The sequence below is a fragment of the Salarias fasciatus genome, chromosome 22, assembly GCF_902148845.1.
Source record: "Salarias fasciatus chromosome 22, fSalaFa1.1, whole genome shotgun sequence".
Taxonomy (NCBI): Eukaryota; Metazoa; Chordata; class Actinopteri; order Blenniiformes; family Blenniidae; genus Salarias; species Salarias fasciatus.
In genome coordinates, this window is record NC_043765.1 from 10777319 (window position 1) to 10796849 (window position 19531).

Sequence of the window (19531 nt, forward strand, 5' to 3'; positions counted from 1 at the left end):
ATTCATTAACTAGTTCATTTTTGCTGAGCTGCAGTGATCTGTTCTAAGATCGGATTCTATTGTCAGGTCTTGCTTTGTAAAACTGCAAGTAAAAAGAAATCTCTGATTGAATATGTGTTTATTACTACAACTCAGTCTTAGTCTTAAAAATGATTCTGATTGTCAAGGATGTTGGCTGAAGAAGTAATTTAAATGTAATCCTTTTCTTTCTTCTTGAAGGCTGATAAGTTCCAGATGTACGTAAACTACTGTAAGAACAAACCTGACTCCACTCAGCTGATACTGGAGCATGCTGGGAACTACTTTGACGTAAGCACCAGCTTCCGATTAGTTAAGCCGAACTCTTCTTTTCGCGTTTGCGCACATTAACATCACTATAACGTTCAATGGCAGGAAATTCAACAACGGCACCGACTGGCCAACTCCATCTCCTCCTACCTGATCAAGCCCGTGCAGAGAATCACCAAGTACCAGCTCCTGCTGAAGGTAAAGCTCAGAGCCGGAGCTGAGCGCCGTGGCGACCGTCTCCGCGGTTTTCTCCTCGTCATGGTTCCTGTGTGTGCGTCCGCTCAGGAGCTGCTAACGTGCTGCGAGGAAGGCAAAGGGGAGATCAAGGACGGCCTGGAGGTGATGCTCAGCGTTCCCAAGAAGGCCAACGATGCCATGCACCTCTCCATGCTGGAAGGTGAACACACAGCTGACTGTTACACTGTAGTACACCAAATGTGTGTGTGTGTGTTTTTTTTAAATTCACAATTTTTCCTCCTCCAGGTTTCGACGAGAACATCGAGTCGCAGGGTGAGCTCATCCTCCAGGAGTCCTTCCAGGTTTGGGACCCAAAGACGCTGATCCGTAAAGGTCGAGAGCGCCACCTCTTCCTCTTTGAGATGTCGCTCGTCTTCAGCAAGGAGGTCAAGGACTCAAACGGCAGGAGCAAATACATCTACAAGAGCAAACTCTTTGTGAGTCGGTGACTGGAAAATGGACTCTTGTGTGTCTTCCTTTGAGACGTGGCTGATTCAGATCCTGTTTCAGACCTGAGTTTATGTAGAAATGACGCTGCTCTCGTGTTTCCTCCCAGACCTCAGAGCTCGGGGTGACGGAGCACGTCGAAGGAGACCCCTGCAAGTTTGCCTTGTGGGTGGGACGCACGCCGACTTCAGACAACAAGATCGTGCTTAAGGTAAAAAAAAGAAAAAGAAAAAGAAACACTCCTTCTCGTCGATTTCTTTTCACGTCTTTTTTGGTTTGGACCAAAACAGATTTTTCAAATGCAGAATAAGAAGTGTTGCAATTAGAACCAATGAAAAATCATAACGTTATAGGAGTTAAAGTTTACAGAATGAAAATATATTCAAATAAACTTCTATTTTCATGTGATTGGTCGATATTAGACAGAAAGGCACCACTCATGCATTTGCAACTTCAGTTTTGGTTGAGCCTGTTTTTCTTAACCCTTGCCTCTTCCTCCTCCTCCTCCTCCTCCTCCTCCTCCTCCTTCTTCATTTCTGATCTGTCCTGTACTCTCTGATGTCTTGTTTAATTGCTTGAGCAGCTTCGGTGTGTTTCTGTGGTCACTCCTGTGCTTCTTCCTCCGCTCCCGTCTCCCGTTCCCCTCCTCTGTCAGAATCCTTCCATTTACAAGAATATCTGTGTATCTGGGGCTGTGTTTGTTTGTTTTTTTGTTTTTTTGTTCTTTTTTTTGTGGATGTTTGTATCTCAAATTCTCTATGTGGGCCGACATGCTTTCACCGATTCAGCTCCCCAACACCCATAATCCTCCTCTCCTGACTCTGTCCCACTTCACCAGAGTGACCAGAAGCATCCCCCCGCCCCTCCTGTTCATGATCTCTGTAGAAAGAAGCATTAAGACTAGTCCAAGTCCACCTCTGAGTCCCCCGCTTCGTGCATTTTTCATTTTGAGTGCGGCCACAGATGGATTGAATTTGGTGTCAGCTGTTGGAGCAGCATGGAGTCAAACTCTCCTCACGCTCAGCGCTGAGCGCCGCAACTTATTAATACACGTTGATCACAGAGCCGAGCACCCAGGAGCGGAAATGTGTTATTTTGCATTGTACATCGTGTCATTACTAACCGCACACACCGAAACCATCCATTGTGATCTGCAACGTGTCCAATTGGCCGCCATTGCTCCGTCCAGCCAGACTCTCAGTGTTGTGTATTTTTCTCTCATTGTGTCGGTGTTAAAAAAAAAAAAAAGAAAAGAAAAAAAGAAAACTGTGACTGTACATCTTCTCAAACCAAACCAGTGAAATTCTCTATTTTATATTTCAAATTCAAAGCTAAGTCAGGGATCCAAACATGGAGCGATGGTGAGTACAAACAATCCCACAACACAGCCCTCAACCCGTTCTCACAAGTCTGAAACCCAAAGTCTTTGCACTTCAGATTCTCACAGACGCAGAGCTGTGTGTGATTCATTACGAAACCTTTTATAGCTCAGCAGTTTTTACAGTAGGAACTGTTCAGTAAATGATGGGAAGTAGAAATATTTGTACAGATTGAAGTTCACGGCTAAAAGAAGGGACCTGTGTTTCAGACTTGCGTGAAACAAAAGTGTGAGACAAGAATTCGTGAAGTTTCTCGATTTTGCGCCCTCTGAGTTCCACATTATCGGCTGACGAACAGGCGTCCAGCATCGAGAACAAGCAGGACTGGATCAAACACATCAGGGAGGTGATCCAGGAGCGCACCATCCACCTGAGGGGGGCGCTCAAGGAGCCCATCCATATTCCCAAAGCCACGACAGCCAAGCACCACAAGGGGCGAAGGTGAACTCAGCGGATCCTTTCACGTCTGTACAGCTTACAGTTACATTCCCCTCACTGTGATGCTGATCGTGTTTGTGTCTCTCAGGGAGGGAGAGGACCTGGACAGTCAGGGTGAAGGCAGCAGCCAACCAGACACCATCTCTCTGGCATCTCGCACCTCTCAGAACACACTAGACAGTGACAAGGTAAACACACACACACCAAGAAGAAGCGGTTCCTGCACCTCTATAAATACCGTTCGCTCAGCTCGCTCCCTCCATTTGGCGCTCGGGCGCGTTTTTAGCAGCTCTCGCTTCCCTCCGCAGCTCTCCGGCGGCTGCGAGCTGACGGTGGTGATTCACGACTTCATGGCCAGCAACAGCAACGAGCTGACGGTGCGGCGAGGCCAGACGGTGGAGGTGCTGGAGCGCTGCCACGACAAGCCCGACTGGTGCCTGGTGCGGACCACCGACCGCTCGCCGGCGCAGGAGGGCCTGGTGCCCTGCTCCATGCTCTGCATCGCCCACTCCAGGTCCTCCATGGAGATGGAGGGCATCTTCAACCACAAAGGTAGGCACGGCGGCCGCGTTGGCCGCACAGAGTGCGCTCTGTGTTTCAGCGACTTAAACGAAAACCGTCTGTTTTCAGACACTCTGTCGGTGTGCAGCAACGACTCCATCATGCCTGGATCGTCGGCCACGCTGCAGCCGGGGCACGGCATTGGCTCCCACACCTCGCCGGGGCCGAAACGACCAGGTAGAAAGTCTTCGACGCTGTGTTGGATTTATGGAAAACCTTGGCGTAACAATCAATGCTCTTACCTCTCTCCAAGGTAACACGCTGCGGAAGTGGCTCACCAGCCCGGTGCGGCGGCTAAGCAGCGGCAAGGCCGACGGCCACGTGAAGAAGCTGGCGCACAAGCACAAGAAGAGCCGGGAGGTGAGGAAGAGCGGCGAGATGACGATGGGCTCCCAGAAAGACTCGGACGACAGCGCCGCCACCCCTCAGGACGAAACGCTGGAGGAGGTGGGAGACGACCCGGAGCGATTCCATTCTCGCAGTCCGGAGCGACGCGGCGGCGCGCTAACTCGGCTCGTCTTTTCCCCCGACGCAGAGGGTTCGCAACGAGGGCCTGTCCAGCGGGACGCTGTCCAAGTCCAGCTCCTCGGGCATGCAGAGCTGCGGGGAGGAGGAGGGCGAGGAGGGCGCCGACTCGGTGCCGCTGCCCCCGCCCATGGCCATCCAGCAGCACAGCCTGCTGCAGCCGGACTCGCAGGATGACAAGGTGAGGCGGGGCCGGACGGAGCCGTGGACCAGGCCTGGGTTTCTCCTTCGCCGTTCAAAAACTATTATTTTACGCTTGATTGAATTACCGCTCAAGTAACTTAATGAAGAGTCAGAGTTCTGGGAAGCGCCGTCGTTTCTCTTAGAAATAATGAAAGCTGACGGTTAAAGGACTTTCTGATTATCTGACCTGAGCATCTTCACTGCCGTCAACAATACTGTGAGCGGTTTAGTGTAGTCGCCTTGAGATTCTTTCTGTTTTAACTTAATCATCAGAGTTCATGCTCATTTTCTTCCTCTAATAATCAGGTCAGATCAGTAAGTTAGTTGTCAAAATTAAGACTGAAGTTGCTGTAAGAGTGTAAAACTGAGCGTCGGTTCTCCCTGAAGCTCAATCCAGAGTCTTTGGCTTCTCGGTGACTAATTCAAGCGAGACTCTTCTTATTTTCTGGCATGCTGCATCGTTTTCTCCCCTCTTCTTCTCGAAGCCGCCTCGGGCAGCCTAGACCTCCTCCCGGAGTAAAGCGGAGGCTCCTCTGACACTAATTTCTGTTTCTCTTTTTTTGTTTTTTGTTTCCTGGTTGTATCGTTTGCTGTTTGCCATTCTGTAGCATTACCTTGATTTATGTCCTGTCTTTGCTTTGTCTCAGTTTCCATACCTCTCCATCTGAAAAAGCCCCGCTCTCCCCCCTTCTGTCTCTCCCCTCGGTCACTTCTTCAATTCTCTCTTCTTCTTTTTTTTTATTCCTCCCTCAAATCTGACACTTCCTCTTTCTGCAACCACTTCCTGAATAGAAAGATCTGAAGATAGAAGCTTTATTTTTAGTCTGATTTTTCTCTCATATTTTTCTTCCTCTGACTTTGGTAATTGAATCTGCTCCTGAAACACTCTTGATTTCCTTTAGTTGTAGATTATTTTCTGTCTCTCACATCTTTTTTATCACTTGTTTTGACTTCTTCCCCACCGGAGCGGAGGGTCGCCTGTCAGACTAGACGTGCACGTAGCTCTAAACTGAGGCTGATCACAAAGCGGCTGCAACATAGAGAACACGCACAGCTTCAGAACGCTTCCAGCAGCTTTTAGAACAACTTTTTTTTTTTTTTTAATTTCATCGTCGTGATCCGGGATGAGATTGGTGGCGAGTTGAAAGAAACAGCTTTTTTTTTTTTTCCTTTTTTTTTATTAATAAAAAGGAAAGTGCCAGGATGTGCAGCTCCCCCTGAATGACGATCCAAACACGATGAGATGAAATCCCCCCCTTTCCCGTCATCCCCCGACCCCCTCCTCCGTCACCTGTCCCCTCCCCCTCCCCCCGCCCCCTCCCCCTCCCCCCTGCCTGCTCGTCCTCATCTCCTTTTACCCTCTGTGCGTTTAACCTCATGACCCATGCGAGTAATTGGCATCTCTAAATGCTGGCGAGGCCAGAAGGGCACACAGCCTCACCCAGAAAACCTAATTGGGGAAAGTCTTGAAGCACAGCACAGCAAGGGTGAGAGTCTCCTGAACTATATATACACATCCTTCCATACATCCGCTCTGTTTGCATCCTTTCTTTTCTTTTTTTCTTTTTATTCCAACGGTCGCTCTTCATCATCTTCATCATCTGAGAAAGCAGAAAGCATCTTTCATCCAATTATCTCCTGTTTTCAAACCTTTTTGTTATTCAAAACATGAGACTTTGATTTTTTTTTTCATACCTTCATTTTATTCTCCTCCATCACATTTTTGACCTTTTCATTGACAGTTCTCGAGATTTTTTTTTTCTTTTTGCTTTTTGCCGTTTCTTTAAGCTTTGAGATATGAACCCAGCGACACTCGGCTCTCACATCTTGGATGAATATATGTTCAGATTAACACATGAATACACATTTATAACACACATTTTCACGAAATCATCGCTCTAACCTAAAACCTCCACTGATATCGATACGAATCTTCTGCTCCTGTAACTCCAGCATGAACTTCATTCTTAGACTTCAAGGTTTCAGAATATTATCTTTCTGTTTTCAACTTCAAGGAGCCTTAATCTCAGTTTGATTTAGGGCAGATTTTTAAAAAGAACGTGCGCTGTCGGGTTCTCATTCTCCTTCTTTTCTTCGCCCTCCTCTCATCTCTCTATCTTTGCCCCAGACCTCCTCCCGCCTGTCGGTCCGTCCGTCCAGCTCGGAGACGCCCAGCGCCGCCGAGTTGGTGAGCGCCATCGAGGAGCTGGTCAAAAGCAAGATGGTAGGACGCAAACACGACGCGCCCCGTGCTGACCGGCGTCGGTGAATAGCTGAACTGAGAACTGTCCAGAATAAACACGTCGGCTAACAACAGCAAAAAAAAATCACACAACAATCTTAAGACACACAAAGACCGAGCAGGTCAAATGTTAACATTTAAGATATTTAGATATTTCTGGGAGGATTAGTAGAAACCCTCCAGTGAGTGAAGAGACTCAGAGGTTCATGGTTATTTGCAATGAACGTCAGCTGCGTGAATGTGAAGCGAAAGAAAGCCGACCTTTGACCTCTCCCCGGTTCAGGCTCTGGAGGACAGGCCCAGCTCTCTGTCGGTGGAGCAGGGAGACAGCAGCTCTCCCTCCTTCAACCCCTCCGACAACTCCCTGCTCTCCTCTTCCTCCCCCATCGAGGAGCTGGACGAGCGCCGGGCCAGCATCCTCAAGAAAAGACAGTACGTCTGCTCACACACACACACACAAACACACACACACACAGCACGGGAACATTTGAGGACTTCTTAATCTACCGGTTCTAATTTTAAGCCCGCCATCTGTGCTCTTCCTCTCCGCTGCAGCTACATCCTGCTGGAGCTGGTGGAGACGGAGCGGGACTACGTCAGAGACCTGGGCCTCGTGGTGGAGGTGAGCGGAGATTTGTTGTTTAAACTCAAGGAAGAAAACGTGACTGAATTCGTCCTCTTGTCCTCCCGCGGCTCCGTCCTCAGGGCTACATGAGCAGAATGAAGGAGGAGGGAGTTCCTGACGACATGAAGGGAAAAGACAAAATCGTGTTCGGCAACATCCATCAGATCTACGACTGGCACAAAGAGTGGGTGACGCGCTCACATCCTCGTTCTCCATACACAGCGAGGAATGTGACGGTATATTTAGAGTAACCTGCTCGTCTCTTTTCCTGTCTGCCTCAGTTTCTTCCTCAGGGAGTTGGAGAAATGCTTGGAGGACCCTGACAGGCTAGGGCCGCTCTTTCTCAAGCAGGTTTGTGAAACACGGCGGCTCGGACGAACTTCAACCCGCCTGGTGAAATCGAAATGATAATTCCCGCTGGTGTTTTAGGAACGCCGGCTGAACATGTACGTGGTGTACTGTCAGAACAAGCCCAAGTCGGAGCACATCGTCTCGGAGTACATCGACACCTACTTCGAGGTTTGTGGCCGATTGTCTGGAAGATTTTCACCTTCTGACTCAGACGCTGCTGTCGTTAAAGAAAACTCTGTGTTTTTAGGACTTGAAGCAGCGCCTGGGACACCGGCTGCAGATCACAGATCTGCTCATCAAGCCGGTCCAGAGGATCATGAAGTACCAGCTGCTGCTCAAGGTGCGTCCGTCGCTACACAGCAGGGGGCGCCACAGCCCGCCGTCAGCGGTTGCACAGGGTTTAATTTTTGCTTCGTGTTTCAGGACTTCCTGAAGCACTCGAAGAAGGCCGGGCTTGAATCGGTGGACCTGGAGGTGAGACGGGAGAGAGCCGGGAACCGTCTGGAGTAAAAATCTACCCGCAAAATCTCATCAAGAGTCTTTTTTCTGTTTCCCAGAAATCGGTGGAGGTCATGTGCATCGTGCCAAAGAGGTGTAACGACATGATGAACGTGGGCCGCCTCCAAGGATTCGATGTAAGAAGCCACATTAACTTACAGTTAAAAACACTGAAACACACTTCAGCTCAGATTAATAGTTTCCCCTCTGTGTCTGTTTGTTTCCAGGGGAAGATCGTCGCTCAGGGTCGCCTCCTGCTGCAGGACACATTCATGGTGTCCGACCCTGACGGCGGCCCGCTGGGCCGCATGAAGGAGAGGAGGGTCTTCCTCTTCGAGCAGCTGGTCATCTTCAGCGAGCCGCTGGACAAGAAGAAAGGCTTTTCCCTGCCCGGCTTCCTCTACAAGAACAGCATCAAGGTTGATGACTGTCCAGTGAACGAGTCTCTATCGCTGAGACGAGGTTTGAAACTGAAGCCGGGGTCTCCTCCTCCGCTCCAGGTGAGCTGTCTGGGTCTGGAGGACAACGTGGAAGGCGATCCCTGCAAGTTCATCCTCTCCTCCCGCTCGACGGGCGGCGTGGCGGAGTCCTTCGTGCTGCACTCGTCGCACCCCGGGGTGCGCGAGGTGTGGACCCTGCAGATCGGCCAGATACTGGAGAGCCAGCGCAACTTCCTCAACGGTAAGCCGGCGGGCCGCCGCACGCAACGGCGCTTCCTGGACGAGCTGCGACGGACACGGCCACACTCGTCTCGTTGTGTCCTCTTGTCACAGCTCTGACTTCGCCAATAGAGTATCAGAGGAACCACGTGGGGGCGAGCGGCGGGCCCGGCGTGGGCGCTCCGGGCGGAGGAAGCAGCAGTCCTGCGCCTGGAGGCGGAGCAGGAAGCTCTCAGGGCGGCGCCGTCCCCCCGGGACCGCAGGGGGGCTCCCGCCGGCCCTCCAGGATCCCGCAGCCGTCCCGTCTGCCCCAACCCCTGCGCCACCACCCGGGGGCCGAGCAGGATGCCCCCGGCAAGATGTCAGGTACGGAACGCCGTCTCCAACCGTGACGCTTCGCCCGGTCTGACCCGATGAACGCTGTGACTGAGCTGTGTGAGTTTTGGTTGTGATCCAGGTCCGTGCCCTCGTCCCGCCCCTCCTCCCCTGCTCCCCCCGGGCGGTAGCCCTCAGGGTAAACGCCCCGCCTCCGCCCCAGAGGACCAAGTCCAGACCCCCGCCCCCGCCAGCGCCGTAGCCCCTATCCCCCGCGCCGCCGTGGGGCCGCTGCCCTCCTCCACGCCGTCTGCAAAACTGCGGCCCGGAGCCGCCGCCTCCCCCATGGCCCTCCCCCCTCCCCCGCCCAGTCCAGGCCACAAGTCTGGATCTGGGTTCTGGAGCTCCATGCCGGGCTCCCCGGCCAGCCGGCCTGGCTCGTTCACCTTCCCGGGGGAGGAGGCCCCCCCCGTCCGTCCCGGCTCCAACCAGACCCACAGACACTCCACGCACAGCAAGGACGCCGACCGCATGAGTACGTGCTCGTCGGCCAGCGAGCAGTCCGTCCAGTCCACCCAGAGCAACGGGGTAAGACTCCGCCCCCACTAACCCCGAGGCGGAGCGAGGCCCGGTCTGTCCTGTCGTCTCCCCGTCCCGCTGCGGCCGGCGCTACTAATCTGTCCCTACTACTTCACCGCTCTCCGGCGCCATCCTGTCGACTTCACTCTGTTTCTCACGGCGGTCTGGAGCTCAGGTCCGAGCTCCCTGCAGACGACCCGCAGCGACGCTCTCCTCAGGCTGCCTCTAAGATTTCCAAACTCTAACCAAGCTTCTACTAACCGCTGCCTTCCTCTTGGCCGTCCTCCTCCTCCTCCTCGCCACCCGCTGTCTCCATGGTGTGTGTCTTCCTCCTGCAAAACTAACCTCCGACGTTTGTGGCTCCGCCTGCAAACGTACCGGACCGAGATCCTCTCATTCAGCCTCACGCTGCAGAGCAAAGAGCGGTCCGACGGGAATCTTCATCTTGTTTCTGCCTTCTTTCACCCGGGTTCATCTTTTTAAAAAGGAAAAAAAAAATAAAAAGACTTCCTGTTTTGTCTTTTTTCCGGTTTGCTGGTTTGTTCAGATCTTCTCCACTTCTTTCACCTTCGGGCTTTTATCTCAGAATGAAGTGAAGTGAGCGCGTGTTGCGACGGTCAGCTGTGAACGCGTCTCCCGCCCGCCTCTCCGCAGAGTGAAAGCAGCAGCAGCAGTAGCGTATCCACCATGTTGGTGACCCAGGACTACATGGCTGTGAAGGAGGACGAGATCAGCGTCGTCCAGGGCGAGGTCGTCCAGATCCTGGCCAGCAACCAGCAGAACATGTTCCTAGTATTCAGGGCGGCGACCGAGCAGGGCCCCGCCGCCGAGGGCTGGATCCCCGGCTTCGTGCTAGGACACACCTCGGCCATCGCACCCGACTGCCCCGAGGGATCCATGGCGTAAGACCGCCTCGGTTCTAGACTCCGATCCGGCCGTGGGGAATGTTCCCTGGGTGACGTTTTGTCTCTCTTGGCGTTGGTTCAGTAGGAAGTCCTCGTCCTGGCACACCTCGCTCCGCATCCGGAAGAAGTCCGAGAAGAAGGAGAAGGAGGCGAAGAAGGAGACCAAGCTGGAGAACGGCTACAGGAAGTCCAGAGACGGCCTGGCCAATAAGGTTTCTGTAAAGGTAACTGAAGCTTCCGGTCACCTCAGGAATCTGCCGACGCTCTTCACCTGTCTGACGTCCGTCTCTCTCTTTCTGTCCAGCTTCTAAATCCAAACTACATCTACGATGGTGAGTTTGATCCTCGGTTAAAAGAGCCGGCGTCACTCTAAAGCGTGTTTGGACTGAACCGGGTTCGTCTCTCTCCTCCCAGTTCCCCCCGAGTTCCTGGTTCCCCTGAGCGACGTGACCTGCGACAACGGCGAGAGCGTCACCCTGAGGTGTAAGGTGTGCGGCCGGCCCCGGGCCGCCGTCACCTGGAAGGGACCCGACCAGAACAGCCTCAACAACAACGGGCACTTCAGCATCGCCTACAGGTCGGGAAGCGCGGCCGGCGCCAAGCAGAGCACCGAAATAAACTCTGCCAGAGAGCTGAAGTCTCATTTTTCCGTTTCCAGCGACACGGGCGAAGCCACGCTGCGCATCGTCGGTGCGGCGTCTGAAGACGACGGCGTTTACACCTGCATCGCCACCAACGAGCTGGGCAGCGTCACGTCGTCGGCGAGCCTCAGGGTGTTGGGTGAGAGTCCAGGTTTCAGAGCAGAATTGGTAGAATCGGTTTGTGCTGAGCGTTTGTCTCCGTCTGTCTTCAGCCGTGTCCACCGACGGAGTCAGGGTGAGCTGGAAGGACAACTTCGACGCTCACTACGCCGAAGTGGCGGAGCTGGGAAGGTAGCGCTTTCACACAGACACACCCACCACGTTTAAACTCTCCCAACGGGTCCTGACCCCCCCTGCCCCTCCCCCCTCCCCTCCAGGGGTCGCTTTTCCGTCGTCAAGCGCTGCGACCACCGCAGCACCAAACGCACGGTAGCGGTCAAGCAGGTCAACAAGAAGCTGATGAGGAGAGACCGCGTGACGCAGGAGCTCAGCCTGCTGCAGCGGCTGCAGCACCCGCACATAGTGGGCCTGCTGGACACGTACGAGACCCCCGGCTGCTACGCCCTGGTCCTGGAGATGTGAGCGCTCGCCGCGGCATGCCTCGCCGTCGACTCACCACCAGATACTTCACTTGTTTTCTTTCTTTTCTGTGCTTCAGGGCCGATCAAGGCCGCCTGCTGGACTACATCGTGAGCTGGGGGAACCTGACGGAGGAGAAAGTGGCCAACTACCTACAGAACGTCTTAGAAGCTTTACAGTACTTACACAGCTGCAGAATCGTACATTTGGACGTCAAAGTAAGAACCCAGATGGTTTCGCTTTACTGTTCTGCCGCTGATTTGATACATATGGAGTCATGGAGGCCGGCAGAGGCTCAGTGTGGGATGAAGAATGTGGATATAATGAGGAAATGTAGAGTTATGGGTCAGATTGAACTTTATCTGATTAACTGTGGATCGTGGGAGTGGGGTAACCCTTCATAGCTGCCTACTCTATTTAGAAATGTGATGAACAATGTAAAACAGGGTTGTCAAACATAAGGTCCGAAGACCAAAAAATGCCCTCTGAAAACGTTGGTTTGGAATCAAATTTTTTTTAAAAGTCGTTGACATGGCACTGAGAGCAGATCTGACAGGAAGCTAGCGTTCACCGGTTCGACCTTCTCAGGGTGGACCGGGCGGAGTGTGGTCCCAGGATGTGTTTGACGCTCCCGATGTTCAGTGTTTTGGGACCGATCGGATAACCAGCCCTTCTCCCGGTTCTCCCCCCAGCCTGAGAACCTGCTGGTCTCCCACTCCGCCAGCGGACAGCCGCTGGTCAAGCTCACGGACTTCGGCGACGCCGTCCAGCTGAACAGCGCCCACTACGTGCACCCCCTGCTGGGCAGCCCCGAGTTCGCCTCCCCGGAGCTGGTCCTGGGCGAGCCGGTGTCGCCGACCTCCGACCTGTGGAGCCTGGGCGTGGTGACCTACGTGCTGCTGAGCGGCGCCTCCCCCTTCCTGGATGAGAGCGCGGAGGAGACGTGCCTGAACATCTGCCGGCTGGACTTCAGCTTCCCGCGGGATTACTTCCAGGGCGTCAGCCAGGCGGCGCGAGACTTCGTGTGCCTGCTGCTGCGGACCGACCCGGGCATGAGGCCGCCGGCGGGACTCTGCCTCCAGGAGCCGTGGCTGCAGGCCGGCCAGGGCGACGCCCGGGCTGAGGGCTGCCTGGACACCGCCCGCCTCATCTCCTTCATCGACCGCAGGAAGCACCAGACGGACGCCCGGCCCATCGGAGGGGTCAGCGGCTTCATCCAGAGTCGCCTCCAGCCGCGGGTGTGAGCGCCACGCCTGCCCCTCCTCCTCCTCCTCCTCCTCCTCCGACCTCGTGGTCCTCTCGGTCACCAATCACATGAATTGACGGACGCCTTCGTCTGCTGCTGCTGCTGCTGCTTGCTGGTTTCAACTCAACAGATTTTGTAGTTAATTAAACATAAAAAAAAAAGAAAAAAAAAAAAAGAGGTAAGTTATTTTCCTGAAGCCGATCAGAGGAGCTGCTCGATTGAGCCTCGACACGTCGGAAGCGATGTGCTCACACACACACACACACACACACACACACACACACACACACACACACACTCTCTTTTCCACTCAAGCTATCACTCACTCACGTGGGAGAGAAGCTGCCCTTTCTTAACAGAGACAACGTACAGGAGGGAGAATCGACATTTCCAAGAAGAAAGAGAGACTCCAAACTCTGTGAGAGACAGTGAGCGAACATCTCCACATCAGAGCTTTGTTTCTTTAGGTTTCTTTTTTTTTTTAACTTTTGGGTTTTTTTTTGTTTCGATGGCTGCGCTTACATGAAGTAAGTAACCGTACGAGAACCACGTGGCGAGTAAGAAACGCTGCACTGTCCAATCTGAGAAGGAACAATTGACATCCATCATTTGCTTTTCCTAGAACAAAAGTTGCAGATATGAAATGTTCAAGCCTTACTTTGTAAAAAAAAAAAAAAAAATTATATATATATACATATATATATATACATATATATATATATGACTTCTGCCTTGTTTCTTCAGAGGAGCGTGGATCGTTGGCAGAGGAAGACGATTTACTGTAAATGCACTCATTGTATGTTACGTTTGATTATCATGTGCAATGTTGCGGCTTTAACATTTTATGCAACTATTTATGAAGACATCTGTTGTAACTGTAATAAATGTAGAGAAAAAAAAGAAGCATGTACTTGGTACTGCAAGCACTGCTGGTAGTTTGTGTTTCTTGGATGGTGGAGTGTTAATGAGAGCTCACACAATCATTACAGTTTGATCAAAATAATAATAATTTAACACTTTTTGTACTGTATGCCTCTGTAGTATTGGTACACCAAAGTTGCTTTAGCTTTATAGTACTTATAAAAAAAAAGGAAAAAGAAATAAAAACTGTTTCGTTGTGACTGTTTCACTCGAGTTAGGAAATCTGAGCGCATGTGAAATGATTGTTTACGTCGGTGAAAGAACCCCGAGGCGGACGCCGGGTTTTCTCTGATAAATAAGTGTTCAGATCTTATGTACAGATAACTCGTTGCCAAAATGTTTCTTCTCCTAACGGGCGATGCTGAAAACTAACCGTCGGTTCTTACTCTGAATAGTTCACTTTAAAGCGACGCTATAGGAGTTTAAAGACTTTAATCCAGTCAGGGGTTTCATCAGTACCTTTATATTTATTTCTAAAGGTGTGCACAGGCCGTGAAAAACAAGGAAACTTGAACTGGATTACCTCAGTTTAGGTTCTTTTCTCATTGTTTTGTCTTTTTTTGTTGTTGTTATGTTTGTTTCCTGCTTTGTTTTATGTTTTTTATCTTTGCATGTATATTTCTTTGTACAGACCATACATATTATCTCCTGTAAATAATCTCATTTTGCCATCAGTTATTTGGAAATTAAACATAATGAAGACACAAGGCCTGTTTGACATTTTCTGTCTGTTGTGTTTCTGTCTTTTGGTTTTTTTTATTATTATTATTTGGGCTAATTTAATTTAATTGTAGTGAAAATTTACAATTTGACAAATGGTTAAATGGAAAAACATATTTAGCAGCTTCGAAAAAAACATAACTATGGAAAAGTCTTCATATCATTCGATTTCTTTTCCAAAAACCTAAATAAATTTTTAACTTTCGGAAAATACCTGTATTATTTCTGGTAAATACAATTTCAAAAAAATTTTTTGGTTGAATAAAAGTAACTTTCAGCCAAAATTTGAATAATTTCGGGTTTAAGTGAGTCTGCGTCCACAGGACGTCATGAGTCAGAACGATGTAGTTCATACAACAGACCTTTAGGCGGCGCTGTCACTCTGTCGCTATGTAGCTCTGCCGCAGAAATACTAAAACCAGAAGAAGACACGGAGCTCCACACTCCGCTGTAAACAAACGTAACACAAGAAGATTAGAAGACTTTATTAAACAAGAAACATCAGGAGCTTCTGTATGACACTGAGAAGACCTTAAAAATTGTACCTTGACCGCATTTTAGTGGTTTTCCTGTCCGCTCGGTCTGGGTTTTGCCAGAAAACCTCGTCCGTTGTCCACGTAAGGCAAAGTGTTTGCTCACAGTCTGACAGGCTTCTGCTCTCTGCCAGCGAGACACTTTTTCATTTAAACGCGAGATATTGTCATTATTTAATCTTTTATCAGTCCGGCCCACTGAAGATGAAACTGGACTGTTTGTGGCCCCTGAAGTGAAATGTGTTCGACACTCCTGCTTGGCAGATATAATGAAAATTATTGTTTGCCCAGCAGATGGCGCTGTGATTCAGCTGATCTACTGACGTTACTGCTTCAGAAAAGGCTTTTTATGAGGAAACGAGAAGAAAAAAGGAAATAAAAGTGGTGTTTACTTCTCACAAAACTCCCAGAGAGTTTTCTGATAGCTGCTTTCATGAATTATTTGTTTTACGGAAAGTGTTTTGACATAAACATTTATTTCTTTACCAGCTTTTATAAGAAAAGGAAGCTTTCTGGTGAACCCCTGATGACCCCTGCCTGCATTAATGATAAAAAAAAAAAAACCATAAACCCTAAAAACATTATGAGAAGTGGAGAACATAACAAATTAGTATCGGCAGCCACATTTGGTTTATAGCAATGTTGTCTTTTATTCTAATTTCCAATAAACAGAGAATATATCAGTCCCTTATTTGTACAAAAATACCTGAACAGGATACAATGTAGATCCAGGAGCCGTACAGACAGAATGAAGCGAAGCACAGTGAGGATTACGAGCAAGTAAAACAAAACAAAAAAAAAGATGGTTCATCTGATTTTTTTTTTTCTTTCCCTGAAAGGTTTTATTTGACTTCAGCTTATGACGACTTCAACCAAACACTAGAACTCATCCCGCAGGGTGAAGCCACCAAACCGGACGTCCTTGTTTAGAGAGAGAGGCACCTCGACTCGGTTAAGAAACACAAAGTTTTTGCACCTTTAAAAAAACCAAAACAAACGCACAATCCTCTGGAGCTACGGTGGATAATTGCACTGCTTGTGTTGAGAGGTGCAGTAAAGCTGCTAGAATATCCCCACGGGGCGAAGTGTGTGTGCTATCCATTAAGATCCCCCACTGTGTGTATGTGTATGTTTTCTCAAAATTTAAAAAGTTCTCATGTCTATTTGCCAAAACTCCAGTTTGATCTCTTCAAAAAAAATTAATTTAATACTGTATATACTGTGGAATATAGATATATATTTATATAAATTTGTGGCAAACCAAAGAAAATACACAGTAATGTCAACATACACACAATCAAATGATGAAAATACGGACAAAAAAATAAATCATTCTTCATTTTTTTTTGTTTTTAACATGGAGTTATGAGCAAAAGCATAACAGCCCATACATAGTGATCTGTGACCTAGGTACAGTGTTAGATCTACATCTTCTCACAGCTTCACATACTCAGAAAACAAAGGATACTGGTATTACTCATATCGTCGGACATGTGTAAAGGATTGCATTGTAGCACAGTGATTAAAAAAAATGGAGGGGGGGGGATGCTGGGATGCCCTCCAGCCGCACGGTCCTGCCCAACCTTCAGAATAAACACCAGCAGAGTTAACCATCCTGAAGAGTGAGGGGGAAAAAAAACCCAAATCGAATAACAGTCTGGCCACAAGCACACACGCATATACACACGCACGCACGCACGCACACACACGTTCACCACTGGGGGTCATAGCTTATTACAGGCTGGACACAGGTGGGAGGAAGGTCGGGGGGGTTCAAGCATTATCCGATCCCTGGAGAGAAAGGCCTGATCGGTGGTGCCAACGTGCCAGAGAGATTTGTGGATTGGTGGCGGCTGCGGCTCGTTGTGGATAGAATCAAGAAAACTCGCTCTCCCTCCGCCTGGGTTTTAGTTTGCACGTGAGAAAGCAGAAGTGATCTTTTTGGGGTTCATCGGTTCTAACTCTGCTACAGCTTCCACTCCTGAACCAGACTCTGTGGTGTCGCTCCAGATCTGACTGAAACCGAGGACGCATCCCGTTTTAAGGCAGCGTCGCTCTCACACGATGTCCGTCACCATGGCTTAAAACCTACAGCCACTTATCATTTCCAGCAGTGATTTGCTTCCACCTAAAAATAATCTGGCCGCGGTGAAGAAAGGAGGGACGAGCCTCTGACTGGACTCAGGGTGGCGAGAGAGAGAGAGAGAGAGAGAGAGAAAAAAAAGACAATTTGCTTCCTTGCTGAGCGTCGGATGAGAAGATGGACACCACTGTCTTGAGTTCAGATTATGAGGGATTAAACAGTAAAACTCGAGATCAAATAGCGAATCAGAAACTGAACCTGCACAAATGATTGCTTCCATCCAGATCCGTGATGTAGTTTTAAGAGTTTGGATGTTGTGACAAGAAAGCAGATGAGATTAACCCCAGATTATCCTCAGATGGACTCTTTGTACAATCAACCCCGATGTTAATCCAACCGCCCAGAAATCTCAAGTGTGTAACTTGTATGTGCATTTTAACATAGCTTCAATTTCATACACAAGGCTCACGATTCTTTTCACTTAAGGCGAGTGAAGCTCGTTCGACCGTTGACCGAGTTCACATTTCAAGTCATTTTTGTTCAAATTCCATATTTTAAAATAAAATTAAGAAGAAGAAAAAAAAAAACAAAGTCATGAGAGTGCTTTTGTTGCTTGGTTTGAAGGAAAAGTGGTCAGGATGCGAACGTGACAGCTCCAACCGATCGGGAAGATTAAACGTGTGCAAGCGACGAGCTCAGATAAAACAACAACAAAAAAAAAAAGACATTCAAGAACAAAATTCACTGATGCAACAAAATATGCTGAGTGAAAAGCTGGGGGGGGGGGGGGGGGGGAGTCTTCCTCCTCTTCCTCGCACTCTTCACAACGCTGGTTCAGGAACACGTTTCCTCCGTAGTGCCATCTTGTCCGTGCGAGCTACACAAAAAGGTCCGAGACGTTTCTGAAAGGCCGGCGGCGGCGGCAGCGGCGGCTCCTCGGGCGCCCACCGCCGCTCTAATCCCATCGGATTCGGGAGGAAGAGGAGGACAGCTTCGTCTTGAGCTGGAAAGCCGTCGTCTGTTCCGCCCGCGAGTGCAAAACTAGTTCTGCATTGAATCAACAGTAATAAAACAGCATTAAAATGACATCAAGTAATCAAACTCTGCCAGAGAGGCCGGCGGCGGCCTTCCTGGAACACATTCCTCCGTCCTCTCGGCCACCGCGTCGCTTTCCTTCGGCCGCGTCGGCGTCTCTCTAAGCTTGTGTGCAGGCAGGATGGGGGGGGGGGTCACACCGGAAAGGGCGGGTGTGGTGGCGGCGATGGAGGGGGGGGGGGGGGGGGGGGGAGTGGGGCGGGGTGGCAGGGTGTCAGCTTATCCAGACTGGACTGCACAGGTTGAGAAAACTCCTGGATCGAGTTTGATAGGACCCAGAAAGGTTCCCGTCCATCCCTGATGATCGATGAGGAAGTCAGAGGGTGGCGCTCCCTGCCCGCCGAGGAGGGGGGAGGGGAGGGGAGGGAGGGAGGGAGGGGGGCAGGCACCACAGCTTATCAGGCCTGGAGAATGGGGGGGGGGGTGACGGGATGAGGGGTGGAGTCTGAAAGACGGGCAGCGTGTAGCGTCGAGCCATCCCGTCTCCGTGGAAACGGGTCAGGAGCGGGGCCGGGGGGCGGCCGGACCTCCTCCCCCCGCCCCGGCACCGGGAGTTTAGGGGGTGGGGTGTGCAAAAAAAGAGGGCGCTGTCGGCGCGGGTGGAGTGTCACAAGGCCACGGCGGTGCACGGGTGTTTGAGCTTGCAGGGCAGCACGCCTCTGTTGAGCTGGTAGAACTCCACCAGGTGGATCAGGTCGGTGAACTTGGTGGCGCCGTCGTCGAGGCTGAAGAAGACCTGGCCGTCCTCCTCGCACTGCGGCCGGAGGCGGAGAGACGAGAGAGATTCAGAAAGACTGAAAACACGACCTTTTGTCTTCCGACTCTGAAGTATTTAACAGTAATCTAACTTCTCCGTCTGAACCTGCCGTCTCTAATGCTGATCACACATTGTTCTCTGCAGGAATCTGTGCGTGGTTTCATTACAAACACAGACAGCAGCGCTCACTAGTGGCACAACATGAAAACTACATCCCAGCGACCTATGAATCTTTCCTGGTATAATCTCCATCTATAAATAGAATCTAATAAAGCAAAATGAAGTTAAACGAAGGATATTAAATAAAGATACTAACCGGGAGGATCTGGAAGTGCTTGATCTTCTGGTGATGGCACAAGGTGAGCACAAACGCCTTCGGATTACTCTGACTGTCCCGCAACAGGAATAGTCTGACACAGAAAAACACAATGAGAAATTAAAAGAATGAAATTCAATATAGCACAGAGATCTTTTACACACTCAATCACTCATAATCAATTTGTTTCTTTTTGTTTCTTACAAAATCAGCAGGGGTTCAAATAATTTTCTTCCAAACTGTATATATCAGTATTAACAGGAAAAACAGCTCTGGTATTGAGGCAATTTCATCAAACATTGGCATGTTGGTTTCATATGAAGGCTACAGCTGTTTCATGTCTCTCTAGTTTGACGTCGTGCTCCTATCTTGAAGCATTTCCACATTTTAAATGACGTATGAAGAAAC

General features: G+C 50.1%; 2 protein-coding genes across 7 annotated transcripts in view; one reads left to right on the top strand and one right to left on the bottom strand.

The window, feature by feature from the left end:
- Positions 1 to 12914, top strand: part of LOC115409440 (triple functional domain protein) — a 66272-nt gene extending 53358 nt beyond the window's left edge. Inside the window, exons 30-63 of one of the 5 annotated variants that reach the window (XM_030120629.1) lie at positions 220 to 309; positions 394 to 486; positions 574 to 685; positions 772 to 962; positions 1082 to 1183; positions 2304 to 2333; positions 2650 to 2792; positions 2878 to 2977; positions 3098 to 3341; positions 3420 to 3527; positions 3604 to 3797; positions 3886 to 4056; positions 6187 to 6282; positions 6584 to 6732; positions 6856 to 6922; positions 7006 to 7109; positions 7207 to 7276; positions 7355 to 7444; positions 7524 to 7616; positions 7700 to 7750; positions 7834 to 7911; positions 8002 to 8193; positions 8275 to 8455; positions 8548 to 8799; positions 8891 to 9336; positions 9982 to 10229; positions 10315 to 10456; positions 10537 to 10564; positions 10647 to 10809; positions 10891 to 11012; positions 11086 to 11164; positions 11251 to 11451; positions 11532 to 11670; positions 12145 to 12914. In XM_030120629.1, the coding sequence (XP_029976489.1) occupies positions 220 to 309; positions 394 to 486; positions 574 to 685; positions 772 to 962; positions 1082 to 1183; positions 2304 to 2333; positions 2650 to 2792; positions 2878 to 2977; positions 3098 to 3341; positions 3420 to 3527; positions 3604 to 3797; positions 3886 to 4056; positions 6187 to 6282; positions 6584 to 6732; positions 6856 to 6922; positions 7006 to 7109; positions 7207 to 7276; positions 7355 to 7444; positions 7524 to 7616; positions 7700 to 7750; positions 7834 to 7911; positions 8002 to 8193; positions 8275 to 8455; positions 8548 to 8799; positions 8891 to 9336; positions 9982 to 10229; positions 10315 to 10456; positions 10537 to 10564; positions 10647 to 10809; positions 10891 to 11012; positions 11086 to 11164; positions 11251 to 11451; positions 11532 to 11670; positions 12145 to 12696 (5121 nt within the window). In that variant the 3' untranslated portion in view covers positions 12697 to 12914. The remainder of the gene's footprint in view (positions 1 to 219; positions 310 to 393; positions 487 to 573; positions 686 to 771; positions 963 to 1081; positions 1184 to 2303; positions 2334 to 2649; positions 2793 to 2877; positions 2978 to 3097; positions 3342 to 3419; positions 3528 to 3603; positions 3798 to 3885; positions 4057 to 6186; positions 6283 to 6583; positions 6733 to 6855; positions 6923 to 7005; positions 7110 to 7206; positions 7277 to 7354; positions 7445 to 7523; positions 7617 to 7699; positions 7751 to 7833; positions 7912 to 8001; positions 8194 to 8274; positions 8456 to 8547; positions 8800 to 8890; positions 9337 to 9981; positions 10230 to 10314; positions 10457 to 10536; positions 10565 to 10646; positions 10810 to 10890; positions 11013 to 11085; positions 11165 to 11250; positions 11452 to 11531; positions 11671 to 12144) is intronic. The other 4 variants (XM_030120630.1, XM_030120631.1, XM_030120633.1 and 1 more) reach the window with 4 other exon arrangements.
- A 2781-nt stretch (positions 12915 to 15695) lies between these two features.
- LOC115409442 (growth factor receptor-bound protein 10-like) overlaps positions 15696 to 19531 on the bottom strand; it is a 36056-nt gene continuing 32220 nt past the window's right edge. For both annotated transcript variants that reach the window (XM_030120637.1, XM_030120638.1), the window contains 2 exons: positions 19124 to 19217; positions 15696 to 18804 (listed from right to left, as the gene is read on the bottom strand). In XM_030120637.1, the coding sequence (XP_029976497.1) occupies positions 18658 to 18804; positions 19124 to 19217 (241 nt within the window). In that variant the 3' untranslated portion in view covers positions 15696 to 18657. The remainder of the gene's footprint in view (positions 18805 to 19123; positions 19218 to 19531) is intronic.